The sequence below is a fragment of the Pomacea canaliculata genome, linkage group LG14 (genome assembly GCF_003073045.1).
Source record: "Pomacea canaliculata isolate SZHN2017 linkage group LG14, ASM307304v1, whole genome shotgun sequence".
Lineage (NCBI taxonomy): Eukaryota > Metazoa > Mollusca > Gastropoda > Architaenioglossa > Ampullariidae > Pomacea > Pomacea canaliculata.
In genome coordinates this window covers 16,254,934-16,271,450 of record NC_037603.1, presented here as the reverse complement: position 1 = coordinate 16,271,450, position 16,517 = coordinate 16,254,934, and the positions used below count along the sequence as shown (strand labels likewise).

Below are 16,517 nucleotides of genomic sequence, written 5' to 3'. Positions count from 1 at the left end.
GAGTAAATAAAATTGTTGAAGCAGAGTTGGCGGAACCGAAAGAAAAAGACAGATTCGATACAGACAACGGAGTGTGAGTATGCGCTTTACAAATTTTGCATTTATTATTGTTATTAAATCATGTATGTCTTCGTATATGTGTGTCCACTTTTATTGTATAATAATTTTTGGTTATGATGTTTATTTGTTTGTTTTATTTTCTTAAACTATCCTTCATTGATGATAGTTTTATTTAATAACATTTTATTTCTATGGCATCATAACATTGCATACCAGAGAAGTAAATTGCAGTCAGTACAATCATGTCAGCTGAACAGTAATTGCTTGCTATGTTTCCTTCATTCAGCATAATTCCTTGAGTATACAAGTTGGACATAAGTATATGCAGTCATAATCTCTAGACTAAATATGACAAATAAAGTGAAAAGTTTAACCCACTCCCACGACAAAAAGTTAGCCTTTCTGGGAAGGGTTCTTGAATAATGGTTTATTTTTTTCAGCACACAAATATGGCAGCAGACTTGCCACCAAGTAAGGTGACAAAACATGTGAAGGAGAGAACTCTGCCAGACAGGTATACCTAGACTCTGCATGTTTGCATTTTGAGTTCAAAGGGGTACTTTTTTACTGTTTGTTCATTGTCACATATAGATATATACAGTGATACCTCGGTTCTCGAACATAATTCGTTCCGGGAGGACGGTCGAGAACCAAATTGTTCGAGAACCGAAGCAATGAAACCCATAGGAAATAATGGAAACTGGATTAATTCGTTCCAAGCCCCAGAAAATGCCTATTTACTGGCCTAATTTGTATATAATATGTAGAAAAACATGAGTCTCAACAAGAAATAAGAAATAAAAGTGTATTTATTAAAACAAAAAAAAAATAAATAAAATGTACTGTACAGTACAGTAAATTGTGTTTCATTTACTGTACCTCTACCAAACTTTATGGCAGGAGGGAATGAATGTGGAGGGAGGAGGGAAGGGGGATGGTTATTGTATTGAAGGGAGTCCTCTTCAATAAAAACAGAGGGTAACTGCTCTTCGGGTGTTTCTGTTCTCTGTATCTTTTGCTGAGGAGAATCAGAATCTTGCTCTGCAGTTGCTTGTCTGATTTCTTTACGGAAGAATTTGTCAATTGTTTGCTGTTTTTTTTCTCCTTTGCAAAATTTTGCGGAAAGTGGACATAACATTGTCATTAAAAATGTTAACTGCTCTATTTGCTACCACTTTATCAGGGTGATGTTGTTCAACAAAATTTGCGATTTTCTGCCCAATTTGCACACATTTCATGACTCTCTCCACAAAACGTCACTCTCTCTCTCTGCACTCACACTGATGACGCAAGCAAGGCGCGCTGGGCGGAATCAGAGATCTGTAGGTCCCTACAGATCTCTGGCTGAATGAACGCCATTCGGCTCAACTCGGCTCATCTCGGACGTTCGGATGTTCGAGTTCCAAATATTTGTTCGGATTCCAAGACAAAATTTTCTCGAATTTCCTGGTCGAATACCGATTTGGTCGAAAACCAAGGCGTTCGAGAACCGAGGTATCACTGTATATATATTCATAGATTGGATGTTGCATCAGCCTGGTTAATATTGTTTTGGTCAGTCTATAGATACAGTTTCAAAGTATTGTTCCTATTTATTTTTTTTTTAAAAAAGCTTTGGGATATTGTCAGTGTCTTTCGCATAGACCTTGCTTTGGGTTTATTGTGGTTACAGACTGGAAAATACAGCCATATGACAATTAACATCTAAATGCTCTGTGATCTCAGTAAACAGACTGATTTTTCATGTAAAATTTGCACAGTATTGTGTGGTAAAACAGTGCATGTCATTATTCATGAAGTATTTTATAGCTTGAAAAGAAATTCTTTTCAGATGAGTATTTGGTTGTCAGACAATCAGTTGTTAATAGCTAATATACAGCAAATCTTGAAACAATAGATGTTTCCTGTTTTAATTATAGAATAACAGAGATCAAGGAATTCATAGGTTTGGAGAATACCTGACAAAATCAGCACAGATTCCCATTATTGTGATTTTTCAAAAATGCTTGAGTGCTGTTAATGGGGCATTTGTATGAGTCCAGTAATTAGAATTTTTGTGGTCTGGAGCCATGAAACGAGAATTGCCGTTTAACAATAACCACGGCAATCCCAGTTCATCCTTTCAGCAGTTCATTTCAATTTTTCATGAGGGTAATATTGATATTATGATTGGTATAGCATAAGAATTATTTATTATTTTATTCTTCGATTTTTGACATAAGAAATTCTTAAATTTTCAAAACTTCTCATTTAAATGCACACTTATTAATATTTGGTATGCTTGTTAATTATGTTAGGCCGAGACAGCTCACAAAAAAGACTACTTTAGATCTCAGTCAGCACATACAGCACCACAACTGCCAGACTCACTACAACCAAAAGTGATAAACAACCATTTATGCCCACAGGTGAATGCACTAACCACCAGAATATTGGCATCATCACGAGAGCACCCCATTGATGCTCTGCAAGGAGAACAAGAAGAGACAAACCTCAAACTGCAGCAGTAGAAGGCAGTCTCCAGGGAGTTTTTAACGCAGGTGATGTAGACAATTTTATATTATGGCTTTTTTTTCTTATTGGTTTACCTATTCCATTTCGTTGTGAATTCCCCTTCACAATCTGATGTTGCAGATAGTGTTGGTTATACAAGAGTTACTGCCTGCTTCACAACCACCATTAATAGGCTTTGTTCACCAATAGTCAAAGTATTTAAAAGTGAATTGTCCACTTTCAATCACTGTGCTGTATTCATGCTGTTGCAGCATTAGTCCAGCACATTCTCAAACATGGGACAGACTTAAAATTGATTCTGCAGGAAGCAAAAGATATGCTGAATCATTTGACTGCTCTGATAAGAAAATACAAACCTGCTCTAGCACTCTTGCAGGAGCTGTTAGAGCTGCAAGGATGCCTTAATGATGACTCATGAATTACTTGCATGTAAAACAGATTTCATTGTTAAAGTCTTTATTGAAATAATTTGTAGTAGTTTATGTAAATTTTTACAGCGTGGCTTTACGTTTTTGAAAACCTTATGTTTTTGTAGGGAACACATTTGAGAAGGATCAGTTCTTGTGAATCTAACGTACACATATATTTTGGAACATGATTCATTACGAGAGTTAAATTGTAAATCCAGTTTCAAAAGGTTTCAGCCTCATAACTTTTATGGCTATTGGAGAATGAACCATTAGATGTCAGCTTTTTTGTGAAAGAGGTGCCCGCTGATTTATTTTCGGTATTCGTTTAAGGCAGGGATGCAGTGAGAACATCCAAATCTCAGGCTAGCAACATCATGTGGTCTGACCCTGATAATACAATAACTAAATGTTTGACCAAATATCGCAGACTCTTGGCAGAAAAAAGGTTCTACGGGTTTTGGGTTTTGTTTTGTAGGCGTGTAAATGTTGAGCATTTTGTGTATGGTTTAAGCTTAACTAGGTGATTTGTGAGCACAAATAATCAATGCCATGTATATTTTTACTACACCCTGTCTTGCCTATGACATGTGGAATATTTTTGACAGATGTGTTTACTGTTTCTAATGCATTTGCAGATCAGAAGCCTCTCTTGTGTGGGTGGTACGGATGCAAAGGATTGCCTGAAAAGGATCATGCGGCGAATCTTGGCCGACAAGGTTTTATAACTAAAGGCCAAAGAGGAGAAAAGTGTGCATTCAAGGGGCTTTCAAAGGTGCAGATATGCAGTAAGTGATGATGCATAAATATTAGTAATTATTATTATAAAGTTACAGATAGAGGATTTGTTTTATATTTTGAACCAAAAAGGAGAGGTGCTGATAGAAGTGCTTATTTTTGTATAATATAAATTGACATTTTTCATCACTAGCTGTGTGGGACTTCTTTTAGTCTGTTTTTAATCTGTAAACCTATTAACCTTCTTTAATTTACAAATCCCAATTTTCCCATTTTTATTATCTTCAGAAGCAGTACAGAAGAACAATGGGTGCATGGAGGCTTCAGATAATATCATCGAAGAAAGCAGCAGCAGAAAGAGTCGGGGTAGAAAACAGAGGAGAGAACGAAACTAAATGCTAGCATATTTCAAGGAAGTGACAACTGTGTTTCTGTGCCCTGTGAATTTACTGGAATGTTATGGCAGAATTGTGTAGCTACGTTTCCTCGTTGGGATTTGGCAAAAAGAGACTTCCAAGAAATTGAAAGTAAAAACTGTGACATCGTTATTATCCCCATCTTCAATTAAGGCCAGGCACCTGAGGTAAAAACTTTTTAAGTTATTTAAATATGGCAGATAGGCATCAAAATTAACTCTTTGATTATTTATTACTAGAATAGTAATACATATCTCAGAAAATAGAGAAGACCGAAGATTCATAAATAATACCTCTTTCCGACCGTACATAAGAAAACCTAACGCATTGATGACGATCACTTAGTCCTTACAAATGCATGAAAGGTCCTTACCTGCACCATCCTGATTCCTGGGAACCCTGGAGAAGTGCAGCACCAACACGATATCCCTATTCTTAGTTATCATAGGACAAACTGATCATGTTCTAAATAAATTTCTTAAAGCCTCTTTACAAGAAGTACATGAACCTTGTTCAGCTTTGCTTTACAGAGTTTTGTAACACTAAAAAGCCTGGTTAATTGGAATATGTCTATTGTATAAGGATAGAGATTTGAATGTTGTTATCTACAGAGGGATATAACCATATTTTTGTGTATTTTGTGCATCATTCAAATGTACATTTGCATTTCACTCTTTTTTATAGTAAATCTAAAGTTCTACTTAATTTTAGTTTAATTATTCCTTGCGACTCCCAATGGAGCACGGGGCCCCAAGACCTCTCCTTTAATCATTTGAAATTGAAATATTTAAAAGTCTGTTCATTTAAGAAAATCCCTTTGCTTTCATTTATCACTGTTTAATTAATTCCTATACTTTTTTCTCTTTTTTTTTTTTTTTTTTTTTGAGTATCATTGATTCATCGCTATCACAAATGGTCACCATTTGTTGTACAAGTAAGATAAATTGTTATTTGTATGATGTAAATGTTTCCTGGGTTTATACTCAAATGACATTAAATATGTTTTCATGAAAAGGAAATGAAAATCTGTGTGTCATTCTTACCAGGTTTGAAGTGGAACTTCAGAGAGTATGTGTGGTTTAAAATTAAACGTTTTTAAAACCTAACTTTAATGGGCATATTAAACGTTTAAATAACATTTTCTGCAAACATTATTGAAACATTTTGCTTAAAACATGTGTAAAACATTTACGAAAATACGTTTATAAAACTTTTAAAACTCGTTTCCAGAAGCCCTTAATTAAACGTTTTTAAAACGTAATTTTAATGGGCATAATTTACGTTTTATGAACATTTTGTGCAAACATTATTAAAACATAATGCGTAAAATTTTTATAAACATTTATAAAATGTTTCAATGCTATCTGGGATGGAAGTCCTCGTGCTTCGCTAGCTTTTCACAAAGTGTAAGGGTTCCTGTCTGATTGGCAAGACTGGGTATTGGTATGCAACTAATTCGTTACTGGCTTTCTGTGTTCCCGATGGCCAGTGCGGCCCCTTTGGTTGTAAGCGATAGCAGATAATTTTAGGGTGACAGCGAGTGGGTGGGGGATGTTTTATGTTGGTCAAACGAAAACCGCCAAAGAAAAGGCGTCGCATTTTCGAGGAGGGGGGACGGAGACCACACTCGATGTACCGATGTACTGTCCGGCTGCTTTCTTCGCTCAGGCTTCAACACAGCCTGCAATTAGCATGGCAAACAATACCAACGGACTGTCCCCGATCTGATCGTCAGAGGTGTTAGAGCCTCCACTTGCCTCAGGGCTCGCTTTTGTGACGGTGATGACCGTCTCCTCTCTACATTCCACTACCTTTCTTCAGTTCTTTGCTCTTTGTGAGAATTACGTCTCAAATATTGGGGGGGGGGGGCAAAACGGATATTCTCTGTCCCCCCCTGTATTTTCCTTGGGGGGGGGGGCTGCCCCCGCTGCCCCCCTGGTTCCTACGCCACTCCATATATGGAGAATCCTTACTTATTCACACATGGAACTTTAGGTACTTTAGACCACTCTGTCAAGAAAAGGGAGACAGTGCAAATCTGAGAGTTATCCTGTGGATTGAGTTCTCCATCTTGAAAACACAGGCTGTTGATCAGACACGTGTTTGGCTAAAGACACAAATCGAGAGCAGTAAATGCAATGCATCGACTTCCTTTGGAATCTAGTCACACAGCTGGGAAATTTTTTATTATTCATTTACATCATAAATTCGAAGAATCAAAAGCATAATGTGAAAAGATATAACCTTCGGAACGAAAGAATGGGGAGAAAAGCTACCAGTTTCCGGCATCCTTCCTGTGTGCAGCTCTGACAGGACGAGTCGTAGACAGTCACGTTCACTGCGTTGCTATAGCGATCGCCATCGATGGTTATGAAATGGATATAAAACCGCTTAATGGACTTCTCTGAAGTTTGTTAAAACGCTCTTGACATTTTATTTGGACAATTGTCTTCTTCCCTTATCATTATCAGTACGGTCATCGTCTGATTTTCAACCAGTACTTATTCCTAATGACTTCTAGATATCACTATAATATACAACGTGTATGACTATAAAGCAGCAGCAAATTATTTCTGTTTTTCCAGTTTTAGACATTAATAAATGTATTGCATTTTCGTGCTGTCTGTATGCTATTTTTTATTTTCTTTTGGCGTTTTTCTACAACTAAGATGACTTGATATATTATTGCAATCTAGCTTTAGCATGTGTTATAGTGTTTTACTGCGTTTTATCACGCATTGCCGAGTCATGGTCGGATGACACAAAAAGACATAGACCGCACTTCCAGTAATTGGATTTATCCACGGGAACCTGATTAGAATTCAGGCTCCAACTGAACAAGAGCTTGAATTTGTATACCGCAAGGGATACCATGCCATCAATGTTAATCAAACAGTGGCGGCATTACGTGTATCCGGTGAGTGAGTGAGTTGTGTAAAGAGGTCGGGTAATTAACATTGATTCTCTCTCACCAAACAATGGGCTGAATACTTAGATAACATATTGGATATTCTCAGGAGCTAAGAACCGTACAAAGAACATTTTTACAACCTTTTTTATTGTTAACATTGACGTACAGAAGACACTTTCCATGTTCCAACATTTTTGTTGTCTGATTACTGCATCCAAAAAAGAACTTTCATCAAACCTTCCTGACACGTCATACTGTGACAGTTTTTCTCCTGCTATCAGGGACCCTGAAAAAACAGAAAGATTACAGGAATTATACATTTCGCTTAATTACATATGATTAACAGCAACTTTTTTGTAGTGTCGGCTTGAAGCAGGATCCAGACACATGTGTATAGGATACAGATTACAGATATACACGCATAGACATATGTGACACATCCACACCCAGAGAGAAAGAGAAAGACTGGGTACAAAAAAAAATTAATGAAAATATAAAGACTCCATACTCACTGCCATTGAGATAATATTGCTGACCATATAGGGACTGAAAACATCACGGTCAGTGAAAATTGAGCGCGCACGACAAGCCACCTGTACATGTGAACAAACAGAGTAAACCACTTGTAAATGTTCAAAGATCCCGCTATGCAGGTGAAAACTATGTATGTTAGAAAACAGAGTAAACAAAGTGCTGCTTTGTGAGTGTCAACAGAACAATCGCCAGTCTACCTGTCTTTGTGAGTAGATAAAGTAATGTCCATCTGCAAGTGTTAAGAACCTCATGCTACTGTGTGCTTATCACAGCTATTCTAATTTATCGAATTTATTGTATTCTCAAAAGCTCAGCTCTATGTAATTTATCAGAAGTGGGATTTTAAAAATAGGACGAGATTGGACTTGAGCTATTTTTAGAAATATTAACATTTCTTGAGCTAAAATAAATGTAAGCCGATGACAGTGAACTTTGTAAAACTACTCCCACCCTCCTTCCCACAAAAAGAGACAATTAACATTGAAATATCAAGGACTTTCTCAGATTGCACTGTCGGAACGGGAGACCACTCTGTCGTGCTAAGGGAGACGGTGCAGACCTGCGAGTTATCCTTCGGATTGAGTTCGTAGACAGTCACATTCACCGCGTTGCTATATCGACGGCCATCGATGGTAGCTGTGATATAAAATCGATTGATGGACTTTTCTGAAAATGAATGAAAGAAACTCTTGCTGGTTGATTTGAACACATGGTCTTAGTTCTCTTTTTATTATCGTCGTCGTTTAGTAAATAATTGTTTTGCTTTCACCCTGTGCAGTAGGGGTATGGAGAAATTGATATTATACACAAATAGTAATTATCCGTACATTTTTTACAGAGCTTGAATAAATTTACGTGGAGTTTGAATAAAAGTGAATATAACACAATACTAAATAAAAAAAAGAAAACAATAATAAAGATCAAAAAGTTTAACTGAAACTAACTTTTTCGGCACTGTGGATGAGGTCATTTTTCTATTTTCTGCTCTACAAGCCAAATACATTTTTGCTGCATGTTTTGAGACGAACTCAAAGGCTTGATTGGGGTTACTGCCGCCGAAGGTCAGGTCACAGGTGAAGTAGAAGGCGTTCTGTTCTATTACTGGTCCATCGAATATCGGCGGGTCAGTCAGACGAGTGTAGAGCTCTGCCAATAAAATAAAATCAGGTGACAGACTACGGTTGGCCGACAAGCCCATTGCAAAGACTTAGAGTCACACAGAAGTCGTTAATAAACAAGAAAATACCGGACAGCAGTATGCAGCCGACAACAATGAGATTTGCTAAGATTTAAAACTTTAAAGATATCTTGACTTTTGAAGCATCATTATCCCTTTTCTCACCATAAAAGTGCCCATAGTGCATCCTTTTCAAATCTCCGTTCACACACAGATGTTTATTTTAGTGTCTACTCACTATCTTCCCGTCATCAGTCCGACGCAAATGTTGTTTAAGACACAATGAGGACAGTTGATCGTCGCTAGGAATAACTTAGGGAAACTCCATTCTGCCAAACGGTTTGAATAGAGGCAAGGTACGCAAGACTTGTGTAACACAGTGGTAAAAAAGGTCTGTATTTATTCTTTAAGTCTCTGTGTATCACAATAGAGACCGAGCATTCATACAGCTTCATGCACACACTGTTTGACATCCACAAGCATAAAAGCGCGCACACACACACAGAGTACAGTGACAACAGTATGCACACTACAACAGTCAACAAACATATTGGAACAGACGTCCCGCACTGCACACATGTATTCACGTAAAACAAAATATGTGAGTGAGTGAGAGAATGTACAGGGTGTACATCTCACGAGTGTACTTACCACAGAGAAACAGAGAAAAAGAGAAGCAGGTATAGAGGAAACAAGGAAGAAAATTAAAAAAGAAGGAATGAATAAATCAAAGAAAGAAAGGAAGGAAATATAAAGTTTCAAAAAGTCTCTCGATCGTACATGTAAAGGATCAACTCAGTGCTCAGACATTTTGCTGTCTACGTCGACCACAAACCGGTACCAGCCGGCGGTGAGGCCATCGTCACACAGTAAAGGTTCTGGGTAGACCGCCTTATAGGCTACACTGAGGTGGATGTCAGTCAGGTTCTTGTAGTTGCCATGGACACAAGGGTCAGACGCCGATTGGGCAACGACATCTGAGCAGAATGCAAACAGGAATTAGTATCCACTAGTATAAAACTGTGAAACACGTGGAATGAAAACAAATTCCACACACCCACTCATTTGCAAAATCAAAGCGTTGGACACCTTGAACTATTTGTTAAAACTTTTAAAAAGATATTCCAAGACTATTATCAGCAAAAAATGGCATTTTACTGTATCTTCCCATTAACGGTATCATTTCTATAATTCGTTTATATCCTCTTTTACTGATAGTCATCATCTGCACTACATAAGAAATGCCAACATTAGAAGTGCTTTAATCAGATTTAGAGTATGTGCGTCTAATAAAAGTCCATACCCTTAGGCACGTACAATAGGTTATCTTCGGATTTTAACTGTCCATTTTGTGCAGATATAGATGAAACAGAACTTCATTTCCTATTTATATGTCCAAGGTGTACCAGAAAAATATATACCTTTGAAATGAGCCTCTCTTTAAAATATCAGACTATGAAGATAACAATTTCACTGAGAGATTTCCTTATGTTCACGAAAATTATTAGCTACAAAATAACACAAGAACAAATCTGAAACTAGTTTGATTCGTTGCAAAACCCCATAAATACTGATTAAATAGACATCATGAATACTTATTGTTGTGAATGACCTTTCCATGTCTTTTTAAAATTAGAAAACTGCATTAAAGCTTGATATCTACAAGGGATTTCTACTTTTTCTTTTTGTTATCTATCTATTCTCTTTAAAATGTTTAGAAAGCAGCTCAGACTATATTAAAAGATCAACTCCATATCGAACTGACATACTGTGAAACGTTGTAATGGTCAATAAGGACGACCACAGGAACCATTTTATTGTTTGCAAATACCTCATGTCTGAATGTAAGACTTAAACTGTGTTTTAGTATTTATTAGAACACCTTATCTGCTCTTCAGGCGGAGGAACACACTTGAAGTCGGTGTACATTGTATTACACAGGCAACCAATCGTTTGTGTTTTGGGATGTCACTATGACACACATGAATTTTGTTTTCGAAGACAAACTACTCCAAGAAACAACATTTACAGCTGGAAATCATTTCTGTTTACCATTTGATCCATTTCATGCTCATCTCAATCGAATTTTCATCAAATTAAACAGCGAAATAGAGTTGCGATGACCTGCCATGTAACCCTAACCCTGTTTTATCATCGTGCCAGCTTTTCGTGTAGGTACGATTGAACTGCTGTACAAATGTGTGTCAGGTACAAATCTTTACTAAAACATTCTGTTTAACCTTATTTAGGGTAGATTGCAAGAATGAGAAGCCGATTCTCAGAAGAAGAAAAAAAATCTTGCGTGGCAGTCACGACTGTTTAAAGTGAGATAACGAGTGAAAATGCTGAAGAGTACTGAGAAAAGTGGAGACAACTGAGAAAGATGGAGACAGGAAACAGTTGTGGATCTGTGTGTTTGTGAGTCTGCTGTTTGAACACAACTTTGTGCTTGTGTTCTGTATGTGAACACTACTTTTAAAAGTTATTTTTTGTTTGTGTGCTGGTGTGTTTGTGTGTGTGTGTGTGAGAGAGAGAGAAACACTTTATAACGTTTGCATGAATGTGTGTTTACAAATTTTTAAATATGTTTTCATCTGATATTAAAATACAAGAAAACTTGCATAAAAAGGTAGGAAATAATTAGATTCATTATATTTTCAATGCAAACACAATTTCTACTATTTATTACTAATAAAGTATCTTGCAACATTATTGTGTATAACAGTATCATTTCACTAGCTTGAGTTAATGTATTTTCTGACTGTACATGTAAACATCATTTGGGAAGAATGTAGATCCTTGCAGAAAGCATTTCATGCCTTGGCTGACAAGGAAGAATCTAATGTTGATAACAACAAAATTTACTAACCAATCAGTAATGTATGGCAAAGTCTGAGAACTCCGCAGATGGTTCTGACCATGAGCACAAATTAAGATGTCTGCGCAAAGTCTTTTACTCAAAAGCTTATCTCCTACCTTGAACCCTTTCCGATATATTTATTTAATTATAACCTTGTCAAATGTTCCATTCTCATAGCGGTGTTCAATTGTTATACTTTTGCTTTAAAACACCATCATTATTCAAGTGGCATGTTCAGTATGTCTTCAGTTGGTTTTCTTGAAAACTGTTGTCTGGCGTCTAATATATACAATACATCTTTATTATCTATTTCTGTTTAAAGCAGATATAGAAATTTTTCTTTGTTTGAAGCTCGCAAGCAGTAAACTAAACAACATACAGTCGCATCCAACACAGCAATACCATTAAAAAACACACAAACTTGTTGACACTTGTTGTTTTGTAAACAGAGACACGGACTTCGTGATGTAAAAATCTGTAATGACGTCATACTATTACATCATAAGGTGATGACGTGGTGATAGACTGAAAGCAGAAGAGGACAAACACTAAAAGACAATTGTTGGTGTAAGAGACTGACACACGACTACAGCAGGTGACAGGTGTGTCAGTGTCAGTGTCAGTGTCAGTCACTTTGTAGCGGCTTGTCGTCAGGGGAGACAATCACAAGTCGTGACGTACAGCGGGACATGAGGTCAAGTCGGGGAGAAGTAAAATTGTACATAGATCCCAGTAATTCCTCCAGATAGACAACGACTTTTCTCTCCAGACCACGAACACGATGTCCACTCGCCACCCACACCACGTCACTGCGGGCCCTGACAACGTCCTCCATGTCATCATCCTTCATCACCTGCACTGGGATACCCGCTTCTTGCAGTCCTGTGACCATATCCGACTTAAGCCTAGCGTCACCCCAGTACAACACCAGCACGTCTCTCCACTGTAGACAGGGTGGTGTTGTGCCGCCACTGGTAGAGGTCAATGTTGTAGATGTTGTTGTGCTTCTCCCTGTCAACATGGATATAAACAATAGCATCGTGACGTCATCACGTAAACTGAGAGACACACGTCACTAACACAGTCTTATTTACAAGACTGTTTCTTACCCGTTCGTTATTTATCTCACAGGTAAGTGTTTAACTGTAAACAACGTTACACTACACAATACACACACCTACCTGTAACACCAACACGGAGACTGTGTAGGAAGCTGGCCACCTCACGACCGCACCTGATACATTCAAATGCCCTGCGTCCTGAGTGACCCTGACCTCGGTGACACAGTCGTGTGACTGGCGGGCCGTCTGTGTGGTCGGGCACACCTCGCTCACTGTACGGCAGTACATAACCGTCTCTAGTGATCATCTCGTCCTGTTCGACTTCCCTGACGACGGCCGGAGGAGAGCGGAGGGGTCTAGTTAAATATTCCACTCGCCAGCCGGCGGGTGTGAAGTCATGGAAACAACTTGCCGCCCACAGATGGAGACGAGGAACTCGTGTCAGCAGCAACTCACACAAAGTCTGGTAGCTGTTGATTCTGTAGACACGACTGTAACATAGGATGTAGATACACGCGTTACACTGTGTACTATTATTAATGTGTGATTCTGTTTGTGTATCATGTGTAATATTGTTACTAATGATGTCATGAAGTAAGTGATGTCACAGTAATGACACGTGTTGCAACACAATCTGTGTGACAGCAGATGCTTCAAAACAAATCTATGTTGACAACACAACACCTCCATCAGGTGTCACAACTGTTAAGCACCAAATAGTTTTAATCAACTAAATGCAAACAGCTTCTATCGGTGTGTCTATCATCACATCACACGCTGTACAACTCACCTCAACTCACTCCCTACTTCATCAGCGATGACGTACAACGACCCTCCGCTCGCCGCCTGTGACAAGTCGTTGACGGCCTTCTCCACGTCTACATCGCCATAAAGCTCATCCTGCAGGAGGTGAGGCTGACCGGGTGATACACCTGCTGACTGTTGTGTCTTTACTGTCTGCAGCAACAGGTGATACAACATGGTGCACGCTGCACGACTCTCCATCCACATACTGACAATGTAGACGTGGTGACCACATCGCAGCCACTCTATGGCCATCAGCAGCAGCACCACAGTTTTACCTGTACCGGGCGGTCCGGTGACAAAGAGTGTGGGAGGCGCCGTGTGTAGCAGGTGAACTTGCTCCGGGAAGAGTGTTATTACAGCAGTGTAGCACTCTCCTGTCCACCACACGGCCTCACCCAGGGTCTTGACACTCACACGTGGAGGACATGTGCATGGCACAGTCACTGTTGTCGCCGGACCACAGAACCTACAACAAACAAATGTTGGATACTTGACCTCATCTTACTATTAAAATGACGAACTAGATATATATATTGAGCGGTTTACATTATTTACTACAAGTGATCTGATACATTTATTTGCTTGAGGTGACATCCAGACATGGAGAAAGTATGACAGACACCGCATGTCACAATCCTGTCTAAACATATTACGATGTCAAAGTCCAACAGGTGAGCAGCAAGGTGTGACCGTGTGTACACAAGACTTTATGTCCCCGTGGGGAGGAACTCATCCAAGGTGGCCTGTCCTGTGAGTTGTGCTCGTATTTACAACATCACGTGTTCCGTACCTTGCAAGTGTCCCAACATGTCCCCAGTAAACACACAAGATTCGACCAAGCTTTGGCCACGTTGGAAAAATCTTGTAACATTGGTAGCTTATTACCAAGCAACCACCAAGGAAGAGCCAAGATTTACGGTGCGTGTGCAACGCGATCGCTCATTCGGCTGCGATGGGGAACTCGGAAAAAGCTTGGCAGAATAGTTACCAGACAAGAATCCCAGTCACCAAGTTTGACCCAAGCTTGCTGACATCGACTGATTTATGACTATCAAGACACGTTTTACAAAGCGCTTATTTGTAATTATTTTGTAGATTTTTAAATAATGTGTAAATATTTTTTATACTTTGTGGTTATCACAGTCTCGAAAAATAGACAGTATAGCAGTTGTTCTTAACCTGGGTTCCATCGAATCCTAGGTGTTCGGTGAATCCGTCTCGAGGGTTCGGCGGATCCTCCTCCACGGAGGTCAAGACACACCCGACTGATAATGGAAATTCGTGATGACACGCCCCGCTCTGCCATCATTTGCTGCAGCTGATGACATAACATTAATTGGCCAATCAGTGCTGCGGGTAAGTTAGTGTGTTCAAGAGTCACCACGTATAACTGTTGTAGTCGTACGTTGTGTGGTTTCTTTCTTAGTATTTTAAATCATGCTATGTGGAGCAAAAAAGAAAGTGGTCGGACGAATATGTACAACATGGATTCACATGTATTATGGAACGTGATGGGAGTCAGCGTCCTATCTGCATGATTTGCAATGCCAAGTTGAGCAACTCTAGTCTCTCACTGGCAAAACTGAAGGAACACTTCTTGAAGCTGCATGGAGATGGGGAAAACAAGAACACAACGCTTGCTGAATTTAAGGTGAAAAGAGCCAGATTCGATGAAAGGGCCACTCTGCCTGCTTTTGGATTTGTCCCCGTGAACAAACCGATCCTCACCGCATCGTCCGAAGTTGCTTACCTGATCGCAAAGCAGGGCAAGCCGCACACCATCGGTGAAACTCTCATAAGACCAGCAGCGTTAAAGATGGCGAATCTGATACTCGGAACAGCGGCCGAAGGTAAATTATCCCAAATACCTCTTTCAAATGACACCATCAGTGACAAGATAGAGTGCATGAGTAAAGACATCTTAGCTCAAGTAGTCGCAGATGTAATTTCAAGTCCGGCAAAATCCAGCCTTCAACTGGACGAGACCACAGAGGGTTGTAACCTAAGACAGCTTTCTGTTGTCCTGCGCTGTGTGAAAGACAACATGATAAAAAGAAGTGTTTTTATTTTGTAAGCCTCTTACAACAACTGCTAAGGCATCCGATGTGAAGAAATTTGTGGATGACTATCTCAGAGACAACAATCTTTCATGGGATGGTTTCTGCAGTTTGTACGGACGGAGCTCCAGTAATGCTGGGAAGAAAGTCTGTTTTGGTGGCCAGTAAAAGTCGATGCACCACACATCATTGTTACGCATTGTATTCTGCACAGGCATGCGTTGGCAACAAAAACCTTGCCTCCAAAAATGGCAGAAGATTAAAAACTGTAGTGCAATGTGTGAACTATGTGCGAAATAGTGCTCTGAGGCACCACATCTTCAGTGAGGTGTGTCAAGAAACGGGCTCTGAATTCGAGGTAGTCCTGTACCACTCTAATGTTCGGTGGTTATCCCGGGGACAGGTGCTGAATCGTGTTTTTGCCATGCGTGTGGAATTAGCCCAGTTTTTGCAAGAGCACCAACATTGTCATGCAGATTGCTTCAAAAATCCTGAGTTCAGTTTGGCCTACATGGCTGATATATTCGCAGCTCTAAATCATCTCAATCAGCAGATGCAGGTGGTGGAGTAAACATCTTGGAAGCAGAAGAAAACCTGAAGGCTTTAAAAAAAACTACCGTTATGGAAACGACGAACAGAGAACAATAACTTCGCAAACTTTCCCCTTCTGGACGACTGTGTAAATAAGATCGAAGATTTGTCTGGAATCAGAGATATTTCTGTATCCATGGAACTGAAGCAAACAATTGTCACACACTTAGATGAGCTTGCAAAGTCTCTCGACGGATACTTTCCTTCAATAGAGTCATATCCAACATGGGTGAGACAGCCGTTCACCTTTGCTGTTGACACAGCAGATCTCAATTATGAATACCTCGACAAATCATTGAAATTCAGCATAGCCAGGTTCAACAGCAACTATTCAGAACAACAACACTCTCGACGTTTCGGTGTCGACAGTTGGAAAGGTACTCA

The 16,517-nt window shown here is 39.3% G+C and overlaps 1 protein-coding gene and 1 long non-coding RNA gene across 3 annotated transcripts; both read right to left on the bottom strand.

The window, feature by feature from the left end:
- Positions 1-7,176: 7,176 nt before the first annotated feature.
- On the bottom strand, positions 7,177-9,348 carry LOC112555270. 2 transcript variants are annotated; one of them, XR_003097430.1, is made up of 5 exons: positions 8,923-9,348; positions 8,525-8,726; positions 8,140-8,246; positions 7,559-7,639; positions 7,177-7,332 (listed from the first exon to the last, which is right to left on the bottom strand). It is a non-coding gene; the product is annotated as an uncharacterized LOC112555270 (long non-coding RNA). The 2 variants fall into 2 exon arrangements; XR_003097431.1 differs by having other exon boundaries at positions 8,996-9,348.
- Positions 9,349-12,235: 2,887 nt separating this feature from the next.
- On the bottom strand, positions 12,236-13,685 carry LOC112555849. Its single transcript, XM_025224389.1, has 3 exons — positions 13,469-13,685; positions 12,799-13,169; positions 12,236-12,628 (listed from the first exon to the last, which is right to left on the bottom strand). The coding sequence occupies exons 1-3, from the start codon at positions 13,681-13,683 to the stop codon at positions 12,243-12,245; spliced, it is 972 nt and encodes a 323-aa protein (XP_025080174.1). The 5' UTR covers positions 13,684-13,685; the 3' UTR covers positions 12,236-12,242.
- Between the last annotated feature and the right edge of the window lie 2,832 nt (positions 13,686-16,517).